At 39.6% G+C, this 14,420-nt stretch overlaps 1 protein-coding gene and 1 long non-coding RNA gene across 2 annotated transcripts in view; one reads left to right on the top strand and one right to left on the bottom strand.

Moving 5' to 3' along the window:
* The window catches only part of SHISA9 (shisa family member 9), a 174,775-nt gene that overhangs the window by 144,427 nt on the left and 15,928 nt on the right, over positions 1-14,420 (top strand). Inside the window, exon 3 of the mRNA XM_015643271.3 lies at positions 9,941-10,096. Within this exon, the coding sequence (XP_015498757.1) occupies positions 9,941-10,096 (156 nt within the window). The remainder of the gene's footprint in view (positions 1-9,940; positions 10,097-14,420) is intronic.
* LOC117245147 overlaps positions 9,341-14,420 on the bottom strand; it is a 72,897-nt gene continuing 67,817 nt past the window's right edge. Inside the window, exon 3 of the long non-coding RNA XR_004499450.1 lies at positions 9,341-10,201. This is a non-coding gene — a long non-coding RNA (uncharacterized LOC117245147). The remainder of the gene's footprint in view (positions 10,202-14,420) is intronic.

Below are 14,420 nucleotides of genomic sequence, written 5' to 3'. Positions count from 1 at the left end.
ACCTCAAAAAAGATGTGTTCAGAAAGGCTGGATTTCTGAAACCTATAATCATTCTATGTGAGAAGTATTAAAATATATTCTGTGGCACCGAGACTTCAAAATACATAGAATGCTGCAGCACAAGAAATAGTCATCATCCTTTGAAAAACCAGTCATTTATATTTCCTGTGAGTCTGTGCAACAGGAGAACATGCAACCTACTTCATAAACAATAAATTTTGTTCTCTGCTGTTTTAAAAGATAACAAATGATGACTATTTATCAGAACAGAACTGTAATTCTTCCCTGGCCTTCTGGTTTTTTTTCTCTGACCTTTGGATTGCTTAACACAGACAAACAACCTGGCATTAACAACACATGCAGGTTGGGAAAGGAGAGATCCATACCTGGATGTTACAGCTTCACTTTAGTCCCTGATAGAATTTTCTCTTTAGAGAGACTCTAAAAGAATAAATTAGATTATGCCATAAAGTAAAAAGCACGCTCATCTCCATTGCTGGGCCAGGTGTGTCAGGACAGAAGAAGGCACTGGGATGTGCTTCACGTGAGATAAATATTGAAGCACAATATTTCTTAAGCCTCACATTAACCAGATGATTCACTGGAGAAATTATCCTCCACCTTTGCTGGCTGAGTGGAAACAACAATTAACAACTTTCTCCCTATTTTAACTGGTCTTTAAATCTTACTCTTAATTGCTTTTACCCCTCAATGATGTGAGAATCCTGCAGGGAATTTGTTACCCAAAAGCTACAGGCAAGGGACTGCTAACTTCCTGCTTAGACAAAACAGTAAATAACAAAAGCATGAAGTTTGCTTCTGTGATTTTATACTGTCTGGTCTTCTCCTTCTAAACTGTTACTACATGGTATATGGATAGGTAATAGACAAATTAATTGGATGCCTGAAGCAAGGAAAATTTTAATGTATTCAAACCATTACAGTTAAAGAAAACAATAAACAAGCCATACAAATATTTAGAATAACATTATAATGACAGGCACATTCCCATTTTGTAAAAGTATATTAATTGCTAAAAATAAAGTAATTTCATTGAAAGAAAAAGCAGTCAAAATAACAGATCTGAGCAGGCTTTTCCTTAGCTGACTCTATTTCTGGGGAAAGGTACAGGAGTGTTTGATTTGTAAAACAACTGCTACCTTGTGGGAAAGTATAAAGAACATTCTTCTGGGCAAAAAAAAAAAAAATCTGTTGTGGAAGTCAAATTTGCTGAATTTATCTTTTCTTACTTTGCATAGCTAAGGATATTTGCAGTACTCAAAGTATGTATAACTGGTAGGTTTAATTAATTTCTCAACTCTGCTACTTGAGGCAAAAGAAGATGAAGAAAACCAGAAACGTGGGCAGGAGTGAGAACACAGCACTGCTCCCTGCCCTCCCACAACTCAAGCACTGGAAATTGATATGAAAGCAGGGTCCTGATATCTCCAGAGTTCATCTGCTTATTGCCTCCTTAGAGGTTATAATCCTCTGTTTGTGAAGCCACAATGGGTAGCTGTAGAGAAGATTACAATGTCACAAATCCTATCAGAGGATTATAAGTCTGTCAGGTTGTGAGTAATTATGATGGAAAAGCAAACCTCCAGAGGACATAAAAATCACCTTCATAAAAGGAGATTCGGTGCCACATAATGAAAGTCTACATAGAAAACCAACCTCAGACTGTGGCTCTTTTGCAAAGCAAGAGCTCAGAAAATATTACAAGGATGTGAGTGTGATGGCACAGCATGGAGCCCAGAGGAAATGAAAAGCAGAGGAGAGAGGCTTCCAGCCAGTTTAGTCACAAGGCCAGTGATATTCCACTCCCACCCTCCTCGGATGGCAGTAAAACAGCCAACTGATTTCACAGAACTCTGCTCCTACACACTTGGCGCCTAACCAGAAACAAGGAGCCCAAACCTGAAACATGATGAAGGCCCCATCTCCTAAATCCCTGTGACCACAGAGAATCCAGCACCTCACAGCATCACAGACTTCATCTAAAAGACAGTGGGAAGCTTCAGTCTACAGGTCTTGATTTTAACTGATACACAAAGATGCAGTTGCCTCTTTCCCCATTTGCAACCTGTAAAAAAGAGTTCAGAAGATCTCACAGGTATAAGATTCTTATATCTATGATATATGCATCTTAGATAGACACAGAAGATATTATATATCTTATATATATAAAAAGATATATATTCTTTTATTTTATATATATAATTCCCATAGATATAAACATAAAGCGATAGCAGCACATTTGGTAAGAAAAAGGCCCATTTACAGGAGCACCAAGTGTTCTTCCCTGGCTGGACACACATAGCAGTGGAGCTCACACCTCTTTGGTCACACTGCTATTGATTTTCCTTCTTTTATGTTTCAACTCTGCCCCCACCCATTCATCCACCCCTTCTATCATTATTAAAAGAAATACAATCTTTGAGTTTCACATAGGTAAGGGCCTGAAGGATGCAGATGGAAAGTTAAAGGGTGGAAGGGGGAGGATTTGTATTGTAAAATTAGTGCTGTCCTTCATCTTCACTTCAGGTAAAAGTAGTCCAAACGAAGAGTCCATCTGGTTTTGAGTGTGTGTATTTATCATTGCCTTCATCTGACAGCAGAATTCCACAGCACTGGAAAGAAACTTAGGAATTTTGACATTTAGAAACAGACATGGGGCATTGCTTGAGCAACAGCAGCGCTGTCACTACACAGCTCACCGATACATCTCTGCAGTTCATCTCTCCTGCCAGAGGAAAATCAGCTCCTCCTAAGATAAGCACCAAAGGCAGAGCAATGTGGATTTTATGACCTGGCTCCTTAACCTTCTTTTCCACGTCCAGATATAAGGCATTGTCTCTGAACATCAGCTCATCAATCTCCCTATCATAATTCTTCCTTATGAAGACTGTACCCACAGTAACCTTGTTCATGGGTGTCTCAGATGAGATCAGGGTGCCAAGAGCTGCCATGCTGTCTCTCCTTTGGTGTCAGCCAGCACTGTGCTCCCTGCTGGTGCACAGCCACTCACAGCAGGGGTGGGGGTCCTTCACCTGCCTGTGCTGTGAGCTGCCAGCACAGCCCCAGCACCACGGTGCCAGAGGGAGTTCAGTGCCTCCACTCTGACAGTGTAACTGGAGGTGTTCCTGCATCTCCTGCACGCGGGAGGAAAGCTCATCCTCAGAGACCCACTGAGGTTATCTGTGTGTGAGGGACCACACAACCTTTGCCATGGGAGACAGCAGCAGAGCAAGAGGTTAATTGTGCAGGAAGTGAATATGAAACACGGAGCATCAGAGGTCAGTGTGCTGAGAGACTCCTGCACTCAGTGGCACCACGGAGAATCCCAACGTGATGGGACCGAATCCTTCAGTGACTTGCTAGGACAGGGAGAGGTATAAGTCAGTATGTTTGGTGACACGCATTTACGCTGTAGACTGTCACTTCCATTAACTGAAACATTACTTTTTTCTGGATGAAATGCCATCCCAATCATCTCAGATCTTTTCTGTGATTGTGATTAGATGGGTAGGTTGTCTGTGTTCCATGAATGTTTTTGTGATATGGTGCAAAGACAGAACAGATCACTGACGAGCATAAATTGCCATGAAAAATATGTAGTGTTTCAGAGCTATCACATTAAGGGACAAGACGCCTATTCACATGACTTGTGCATCACCGATGAGAGAACAAAAAAGTCTGCAGACCTTAAGGGATAAAGATAATATATAGGGATGACTTATAACAGCATTATATACAGAACAACTCAGCTCTGTGCATTACTGAGGGTAGAACCTCATTCCAGAAGTTGCATTGCAAGGCCACAAGTGTTGAGAAAAGGCAGCAGTAATGATCAAAGATTGGAAAGATTGAAAGTAGTGAAATTATTAATTCAGAGAAAGGAGAAATATCTTAAAAGTGGTAAAAAAACATTTAAAATTATGAATTATAAAGAAGTTGGATTGCAAGCATCTGTTCTTGCAAAAATATAAAAGCACTTAAATTGCAAGGCAGAGAAATTAAGATTAGGTGAAAGGAACACTTTTCAGTTTAGGACTTTAACTAGACTGTGAAGAATGTTGCAGCAGAATGCCATTAATTTGTAAAGAGCCGAAATTGCCTTTTTCAACTATGTGGAGAAAAGGCAGTGGATATTTTTAACAGCAAACAAACAAAAGGGTTCAAGTTTATAAGTTTTTGGGCATAACCTGTTTTGCTGGTTTTGGGAATAACCCCTAGAGTAAGGGATAAGCATACACCTCTCCGAGGCTGTTTTGCATGTCAGCACTGCTGGGGCTCCTGCAGCCTCCTTTCACACATTTTGTGTGGGCAGAGTGGCTGTTCAGCTGCTGGGACCACACACGGCTGGGGTGTCTGTATGTGCACAAACAGGGCACTGTCTCATGGGCACAGCACCCTGCTTTTGATGCAACACCTTCTGCAGAAAAAACCCTTGTATGGGCTGGGTGTGAATAAGAATATCCTTTAAAATACAACATCTAATGCAAATCTGAAGGAAGGGGTAAAGAATGTAAATAAAGACAATGACAGTGGCATCGCAATATCTACAAAGACACAAAATACTAAAGTTACAAAGGTGTAAGAAAATGCACAAACACAAAACCTTTGTTGGGGTCAGTTCAATTGCAGTGGGACAACCTACAGAGAGGAAAGAACAAATACATAGGGCAAAGGTTTGAGTGTCACTCCAACAGGAGTCCTGAATGGACAGCAGTCTTATTACCCAGGAAGAAACTGAAAGGAATTACTTTACAGCCATAGTCAAGTTGTTGAAATCCTACAGATCCCTATGTGGGATTTTTCTGAAACAGCCCTTGCAGTGTCTCTTGGTGAAGTTTGTAGGAATATGAGTATGGATTCGCAATGCTGGATGAGCTGGTCTTATAATTAAGTATATTACACTGAAGAACAAAGAAGAAAATATGCTTCTTATGTAAGTGTAGTTAAGAATGGGAGGGGAGCAATTTTGTACTGATATTCTCTAATCACTCAGCTCTCTCCTGTTTTCATAGCTGTTATTTTCAATTTTAGTTAGTTCAGGGCATATCTTTTTCTCCTGAGTATCTGAAAATGCTCAGCTATTATTATATTTTGCTCTGAATTTTCTCTTTTTTCCCCTTTGACTTCCCAGACTTCTTTTGTCTGTCTTGTTCTCATTTCTTTTGTATGTGTGTCTGCAGGTGGCTTTTATAGCAAAATCTCATTCTGCTTTCCTGCCTCCCCCCACCCTCTCCTGTTTTGTTACTGCATTGCCTTTCTCATTTGTGCTTTTCCTGATGCCTGTAACCACTCATTTCCTAATAGATTCCATTCTGTGCCTATGGAGTTCATTTTCCCTTTCCTCAAGCACTGAATCATTGACTTCATTGTACAGAAAGGAATGAATCCCCAGGCCACTCTGCAGAGCAGGTTTCACTCTCCCATGCCTGAAGAGGAGGAGGGAAGTGGCTGAGCTCAAGGGATGTCCATGGCAGGCTCTTGGCTCTGAGGCAGTGAACAAGCTCATTATTGCTGCAGCCTCCTCACAGCCCTTCCTCTAACCCTGAGTCTCCCATAGCTCTGGCAGCTTCTTGACAAGATTAATTGAACTAGGTGAACACACAATGTAACCTATAGAAAATGCAGAAATCAAATCACTCAGCTTTGAGGCTTTTTCCTTGTCTTACCCTGTTCATACGTGGGACTATGACTGGTATTACGTTGAGTTCTTATTTGTATTTAATACTTGCTGACATGCCCATTTCTTGGTTTCTGAATTAAGTAAGTAAATCAGATATTACACCATCTTAATTTTACAGACTGCAGAATAATTACAGTGACCAATAATACTATTGCCATGTGATTCACACTAAAAAAACTCCAAAATTCATAATCAGGGATGCCTGAAAGTGCAAAAAGCATTTTCACCTGAAAAATGCAGTAAACATTAACTGTAATATCTTCAATTGCTGAGATACAGGTTAAGGTAGGAAAGAGATAAGGTAATGATCAGTATTTGTCAGCGACTGGGAATGTGACCAGAAGCCAAGGCCTCAGACATTTCCAAAGGCTCACTGTTGGCGGCTGCAGTATAAACCCCCCTTTCTCTAGCTATAAACTGGTTTTGGTGCAGCTTCATTCCAGTTATTTTCTTCTCCATGTGTCTCCCAACAGGTTTTCTATACCTAGAAGTCTTAAGGGAATTACAGTCAAAACCACTCCAGCATAAAAAGAAATTTTTCATTTTTCTTTTTTACCCTGTCTCATTTTCTGCCCATCAGGCATCTAACTTGTGTGTGGTGAGCTCCAACCTATTTCAAACTCTTCCTTTTGGGCTGGTAGCAGGAAGACAGAGAGCAAACCACAAGCACTTTGTCCATAACAGCCCCTCAAAGTCTCGGAAGGTTAGTGAGCAGGCTGGCCATTGCATTTCCTCGCTTCAGCAGAAAATAAGATAGATTTGGAATATCGCAGGTTTTTTACAATGTCACCATTGTTAATCAGGTCTGGTTATTTTCATGCTAGAAGCTGTGGCACAAACAGTTTTTTGAGTCTTTGTGATTTTCATACTCTCTGCTTTTTAAAAATAAATAACTTGGCTGGGGCACAGTGCAGCTGCTTGTATGGAATACTGTGGTGGACAACACCAGTGTCACATTGCCAAAAATAATCTGTGAGCACAGCCACGGCTTTTGGATTAAAGTTGTCCCCATTCAGTGAAGCAGCTATTTGCAAATACCAATCACAGAACTTTCAGTTTATATTTATAAAGGATTTCACTTGGCACAAGGGGTCACTCATAAAGCTGATAGGGATTTTTGTGGTTAAACTTTCTTCCTATTGAAACCAATCCTTTGTATCACTAAATATTTTGAAGAATCCAAATGATTATTACTTCCTCCCTGAAATGTAACACTCACTATTTTTTTCCAGCTTCAGAAAAAAAAAATCTCAGATTTCACACTAACATCTTGTGAAGTAGTTGTAGACAAATATCTTATTTCCTGGGGAATCCCTGTTCACTATTGCTGAGACTGAAGGAGTGCTAAGTATAAAATGACACAAGTGTCCTGTTTGCTCACTTATTTCTAGAAAACCAAAGCTAAGGGATCAGATCACACACATTAGTGAGCTTGTGAACACACGCAACATTCACCAGCAATGGCCAGTTAGACTAAAATTTAGTTTGATTCAGATTTAGACAGGTGTATTTATCAAGCTGAGATTTCTCTTGTAGGCCCTAGGAGTAGGCCTTAGGAGCTCTTTATAAACATGAATCATTCTTCAATATGGTTAAATGCACGTTGCCAGAGGTGGTCTTTTGCTTAATTCCTTTTGTGCAAATGGCCAAGTGAATTAGTAATTTGAGCTGTCTTCTATGTGATGACAGTCTTGTGTAAGCATCTGGCTGTGAGTGAGGGGCACTGTGTGGCAGTATAAGAATGACTGTCTTTAATTTGAAATCATAATTTTTAAGAGTTCTGGCTTTTAACAAGACAGAAGTCAAAGAAGATCTAGATATTGAAAACATTTCTTTACATCTTTGTAAACACTCAGGAGAGCAAACCTCAGAGCCATCAGTAACCCAGCAACAGAGAATCAACAGAGTTTGTCACCGTACACCGGGAAAAAGCCCAAGTTCACCTCATTCATCTTCCCAAGTACATTCCTGGGGTAACTTTCTCCACTGTGTTTAGAGAGATAACTGAATAAAACTAGTATGTCTAAGTAAGAAACACATACAGAAACCAGTCCTAGTTAGCTACACCTTATTTACATCATTTTTACAAGTCTCCATGACTGGAAGTCATTTCAGCAATGACTGTGGTGCTCATAATATTTTTAACTCAGTGAAGTCATGATGTTTTGACATATTGAATAATAATTGCCACAAGGGAACTTCATAATAGTAACATCCATGAAGTACTGATTTAGCTATACTCAAAAGAAAAACTAATGACTGTAGGGTTAAAAGGTTGACACCTTCCTTACAGTGAAAGTCCCACCCATACTGGTACCTTCAGTGCTGCCCTTTACTGAAATACAGCTGTGCTGGCATTCCTGCTCAAAGTGTACTCACAGATGCAGCCAGAGGAGAGGGATATTTGGAAGGTATGGATGGTTTGGAAAGAGTGGTCATTGGTTCAAACCATTCCACTAAGAAGCTTCCCTCAGCTGTACTCTAGAGATGGAATGGGAATGGTATAGGATTGTGGAAACTCCTGTTTTAAGAGTCACTCATTTGTCTCAGACATGCCAGTACTAGAACTGAACAGAAACATACTGACAATTTTTACTTACTACAAAATAACAGCTCCTTAAAATAACAACTGTTTCTGTGAAATTGCTGACTTAACCAACTTAGATATAGGTAAACTATCAAAAAAGATTCAAAAGGTGTTCCAATAGTTTTTGGGGAATTCTGAAACAGAAGAGTTTCTCATTTTCAGTTCTTCCTTATTAAGAACCAGTAACAGCAAGAAGAATCATCCTTTTATTAGATGATAGCACTGGTACCATTTTTGTCCCATTACCTCAGAGTCCCCTCCCAGCTTAGGCACAGGTTTATGGGGTGGAAAGAGATCTGCACAGGCAGGGGCAGCCCCAGTGAGAGCAGAGGCTGCACCCAGCACCAGAGACAGGGAAGAAGTTGAAAAACACCTTTGGGTTTCTTTCTCCCCCAGCAGTAAATCTGTTAACTGACTTCAGAGCTCCTGCTTATTAATGAGCTGTGGAAAGCCAGGTGGCTCAATTCCCTTAAAATCCTGGCAAACTGCAGGGATATTTGGCTCCAGCCAGATCCTGTGGGCACTTGGAGAATGGTCCAATCCATCCATCACAATAAACTGCCTTACCCATAACTGACCAGCTTTCTGTCTACATGATCTCTATGCTGTGCTTAATGCTGTGGGAGTTACTGTATTGTCACCAAGACAGCGCCATGGTCTCATTGCACGAGAAAAATGTGCTTGTCTGTGATTGCAGAAGCCATGAGAAGGTTCTAGAATTGCCACTCAACTCCAAATATCTCAAAGTACATAGCCTAGAGAAAGACTCAGCAAAAAAGATACACTGATCATGTTGAAATCAGTTGAAATTTAGGTTTTCAAATTGAGTACAGAATACAATTATATTTTAGAGGCTGGAACTGAACACTAGAAACAACAAATAAATTTTATATTAGTAAGAAAAGTATACAGGCTGTATTCTATACTATAAAGGGGCAAATCAATTTCAGAAAAGATATAGGGTGATTGGTAGCATAAAGCTGTATATAAGCAGTGCTTAGCTCCTGTTTTTATCTATGTTAGCTACAGAAAACATGATCTTGGTATGATGTTACAATACCCAATGTCAGGGGAGAGGAGAAAATGTAAGGACGAAGTATGTGCTTTGAAGAAATCATCTAATGATAATCATGAGACAAAAAATCACATTTTACACTGTGATGCTTGTCTGCAGAACACAACATAATGCTGGGCAAATAACAAAGCTGCTCCTGGTTTTAAAAGCAATGTAACTGTGAATGTGCAGCAGCCTGAGCCAATTTAAATGAGTCTGGCTCTTTTACTGCAGAGAACCACTCTGCTGCCCTGTATTCAGTCTAACTTGGAACAAACTCCATGTTTTGCTTTGTATCTTAATGCTGCAGCAAATTCAGTATTGTCGGTGTTCAATTGTTTTGAAAACCTATTTTTTAGTTCAAAGATCTTTTTATACAAAAATTATTGTGTGTTTCCATAATTACTTGTCAGCTTTTAATCATACCATTAACTGTTCAAAATACAGGTCTGCTGTACTCAAACTCCCACTTTGTAATAAACACTGTTTTATTGCAATAAATCATAGGGCATATTCTGTCTAATCTATCAATAATGATGTGAAAACCTTAAGACTAATTTACTTTTTACTTAATGCTTGTTGATTTTTTTTAATACAGATCCACCACAGATGAATAATGTCATGCCAACATCTCCCCTCCTTCCTCAGATGGCACATCAACATTCATATCCCAGCCTGGGACAGATCACAAACCCATATGAGCAGCAGCCCCCAGGCAAAGAACTTAACAAGTACGCGTCTCTAAAGGCAGTCGGTAAGTAAGCGACGCGACGCATGACTTCTTCTTTAGCTCAGCATGTTGCACTTGCTGCTGGCAGCTGACATTCTGCCTCAAAGTTGAAAACAAGGTCTTGCTCATCTGGAATATTTCATGACAGAATTTCATATTGAATATCCCATGGTAGAATTTAATGTGAAATATCATGTTAGTTGTAAATGCAACAGAAATTAAGATGAGGTCTGCAATTAAGGGATAAGACAACTACATGGAAGAACTGGTGATGATATAATGTGAGCTCATACATGCACACAAAACCACCCCATGCCTCTGCAGGACGTTTTTCAGTAAGTTTCACCTGTGTTGCACACACAGTGTTCAGCCCCAGCTCTTTATGCCTTGAACCTGCAAGGAACAGGGAGTTGGACTTGATGGTCCTGTGGGTCCCTTCCAACCTGAGATATCCTGTAATATGCCTATGTATGCATTGTGGTGTGTATTTCCCACAATTCCTACACAAATGAGACAGAAAAACATCAGCTAATGATTTGCACACCTGCTAAATACTTCCAAAAAGAGAAGGCACTCATATAGTTCTGAAGTAAGAGTTTTCACATTCCCTGAAAGATGTACATTAGTAGGTCACTGGAGGAATGTTCTGAGATCTTGTGATTTCAAACAATTAGTGCATGATAAAACTCCTAATAAAGATCCCAGTGGTGGCTTATTTCTGTGCCTGATTAATTTTATTTTAAGTAAATGAGAGAACAACCTCAAAAATACAGTTGTGGGGAGGGAAAAGGACAATAGTGATTAAAAAATTCAAAATAATTTTCATATTGAATGTCTAAGCTTATAATAGTTTTGAGGGGCTGTAAATACCTGCTGCACACCCTGTAATAACAGAAAGCCCCTTCTAGACAATAATACGTTAAGAATTTGGGGGTCTTTTCCCACCAATCCTTGCTTAGCTTTCATATATGGATGTTAAGATCATTTCCCCATAAATTCAGAGTAATGCCACTCTCCCTATTTCCTGATAGAGATACGTATCTAGAAAAAGAGCAGAACAGCTCAGAGCTTTCTGATTTAAGAACCGAGTATTCATCATGCCAGAAAAAATTTTCATCATAAACTGACTTGCCTTTATCTGCACTTCAGGATACCAGACCTCTAACAAAATGTACATCAAAGCCACATCTCAAATAGTTCAGTTTTACTTTAGCTTGTTGGTTTTGTATCCTACAAGCGGCATTTTAAATCTGTTTATTAAAACAAGGGTTAATAGCTTTCTGTTGGGTTCTGAATACCAAGCAGCTTCACAATTCTTTCTTCAAAAGGTGCTGCTGTGTAATGATGTGGTGATTATCACAGATTTGCGCACTGATATTGAGCTTCTTTTTCAGATGTCAATTTAGGTCAAGCCAATCATCAAAGTTGAAAGGTATTTAAGCAAAAGAAAATGAGAGATGAAACACTCTAAGAAACTTCTCTCATCTACCCAAGAGCCACTGAATGTACCTTTCAAAAAAATTATGAAATTAGAACTTAGATATTTCTTGTGTGTCTGAGTACAAGTTTTTAAAGCAGCTAGATTATAACCATACCATTAAATCAACCTTGAAAGATTGTGCACTTCAGCTCCAGAAGTTGTATAATGCCTCTCAGAATCTTAAACTAAATTAAACATAACTTTCAGGGACATTTTCTTCCAGGGGGATTGCACCATCTTCCCATGCATTTCCTATATTCTTCCTATCCTTTCTCTCTTTTTTGCCCTCACAGATACACTGGTCCCAGACCCCATTGGCCAAGTTTTAGATGCAAGTTAATTTTCAAAAGTGCTGCATCATTATCCAAACTTCTCAGCAGAAAACAAAGGAGTTTTTGAAACTGTTGCACATTCACATCTTCTGTCTGGACTTATGGAACAAGAACTAAACACACTGAGTTTTCAACCATTTTCAGACTCTCAAGGCCCTGATTCCTCCCAAGAGTACCTCTTGAGTATATCCTATGGTCACAAAGTGGTTTTTCCATGATGCCAGCCAGGCTTAGGTCTGTGACCATGCTGACAGCCAGCTCTCCAGACTGCAGGGTTCATGCTGGCTTTCACAGAGCTCTGACAGGAAAGAGTAGCTCGCTGATATCAAGCCCACCAATACAAATTTAACCTGACAACATCTTTTGAACAACCAGACATAGACTGAGTTCATCCTGACCTCATGTCACAGGGCAAAGGCATTTTTTGCCTGCCAACATTCAGACTTGAATTTATGGATCCCCACAGCAGATTAATGTGTGTGTGTAGTCCATTCCCTTTTGCATTCATTGATAGTGGCTTGAGGGTGAATTCATTTGCCACAAGAAAAAATTAATAAGGGATGTGGTCTATATTTCTCCATGCATTTAAGGCAAACCACATTCATTCATGTGCCCCTTACTCTGCATGATCCCATTGTTTGAGTGTATTCCACTGAGTTTAACCCTTTTCTTTAATAAGGGGTTGGAGGAAGAAGCATTTCTAATATTTTGTAGCAACTGTAGCTGTAGTACATTAATATCCCTCATCAGAATGTGGCTATAAGTGGTAAGAAGTTTAGATAACTGAAAAAGTGAAGCTTTACCAGAGGCACTATTAAATTAATTTCTACACAGCTGCTTTCTTCTGAACTACAGATGTCCTAAAAAATTGGCTAATTTTAGAAGTAAGCTACTTGTTCCTTGGTGACTGTCTTCTGTGAAAATTCAGTTTATAGAAAAGTAGCAAATCACATTAATCTCTGTTTTGATCATGTTCAGGTTCTCCATTAACTTCAGTAAAGATTCAAGTGCTTGTGAAATCAAGAGACAACAGTGCCCTGCTATTAATTTGCATTGTGCTACAGAGTAAGAATGACCAATACCTTGGTAGTGAGAGCAAGCTGATCCCCAGGAAGCAATCTGAAAGCTACACGACACACTCCAAGTGACAGAGCTTAACAGAATGTGGTTGGACATTGGACTGTTCATGCATGTGTCCAGTGCAGTGTGTGCATTGCAGTGTCTGGTTCAGCACCACAGGGGAGGAGAGAGTTACAAAGGCTGATGTGGATGCATTTTATTTAAAAAGCCAAGTATTTTTACTTGAACAAAGCTCAAAGTGCACAACCAGACCCTTTTACACTCAATGGAAGAGGATGTTTTCCTCATTTCTTGTTAGGAATTCCTTTATTTGTTGCAGCCTCCAGAATTCCTTAAGTGCTGACCATGGCTGTTGACCAAATTCACCTTTTCCCCTTTCTGCCTGCTGGCATTTACATCTCTGAATGACGTGAGGACATTCTGTGCTTATTTTATATTCTCAGATGAGTGCCTGGAGTACAGCAATGTACTGGTGAGTTGAGATGTGCTTACTGTTTTCCTCACTGCACTAGGATTTTACTCTCCTTCTACCTTGGCACACACACCACCAGGGAATAAGCAGCAGAAGGCAGAGGACCAATTGGAAATGAGATAGAGAACATACATTTCCTGAACAAATAGATAAGAAACTTACCTCCTAGCATCCCTAGCCTATCTGTCTGACTGATCTGACTTATGGTTAGGTCCACTGTGTTCATCCATTATTTTCCATTTTCAATCCACAGAATCTCTTGTCAGCAGTGCTAAATTTTTCCCACCTCAGAGTGTGAGAGACTGTCTGAAGGAAAAGGGTTAATGAGCTCCAAGACCAGTCCCAGCAGAAGTGTCCAAAATGTCATGTCACAATAAACACCCAGTATTTAGAAATTCCAATTTTTTGGTCACCTGAGACTACATGATCCTGATTTCCTTCAGTGTTATTACAGTATTTGATTATTTATGTGAAAAGTGCAGAAAGAGGTTTTTCTGCATAAATTATTCTTATTTACGGTTCATCAACCATGTTTTTACTCCATGCTTAAATGGTTATTGCTCACTTAAGCAATACTGACATGCCCAAAGCTACAAGTGGATGGAGATCTTGTAGCTGAACACCTTCATGAAATTAAAGTCCCAGGACATCCAAAGGTAGCTCATCACAAATTTTTATGCACATCATTTGGACATTCATTTGGAAAGCATGAACAGTCCAAATTCAAATTCCACTCTGCTAAACTCTAAGAGCTGTAAGTCCATCCTGATGCTTAAGAGTTTCCTAGAGCTCAAACTGGCCTCATTATCCTGAGTTATTTGTTATTTATTCAGTCACACTGTTCTGCAAGCCATGCTCAGTAACAGTTAATTTTCTTTCCTGAGTTTCAGGGAGTACAAAGTCACTAAATATCTTTAGACCTTCTTGCAGAAATGAAAAAACACCCCAAACCCAACTTCTAAATCCTAAAGTACTGGGGAAATT

Source organism: Parus major, chromosome 14, assembly GCF_001522545.3.
Source record: "Parus major isolate Abel chromosome 14, Parus_major1.1, whole genome shotgun sequence".
In the NCBI taxonomy this organism is placed as follows: domain Eukaryota; kingdom Metazoa; phylum Chordata; class Aves; order Passeriformes; family Paridae; genus Parus; species Parus major.
This window is presented reverse-complemented; position numbering and strand designations above follow the sequence as displayed.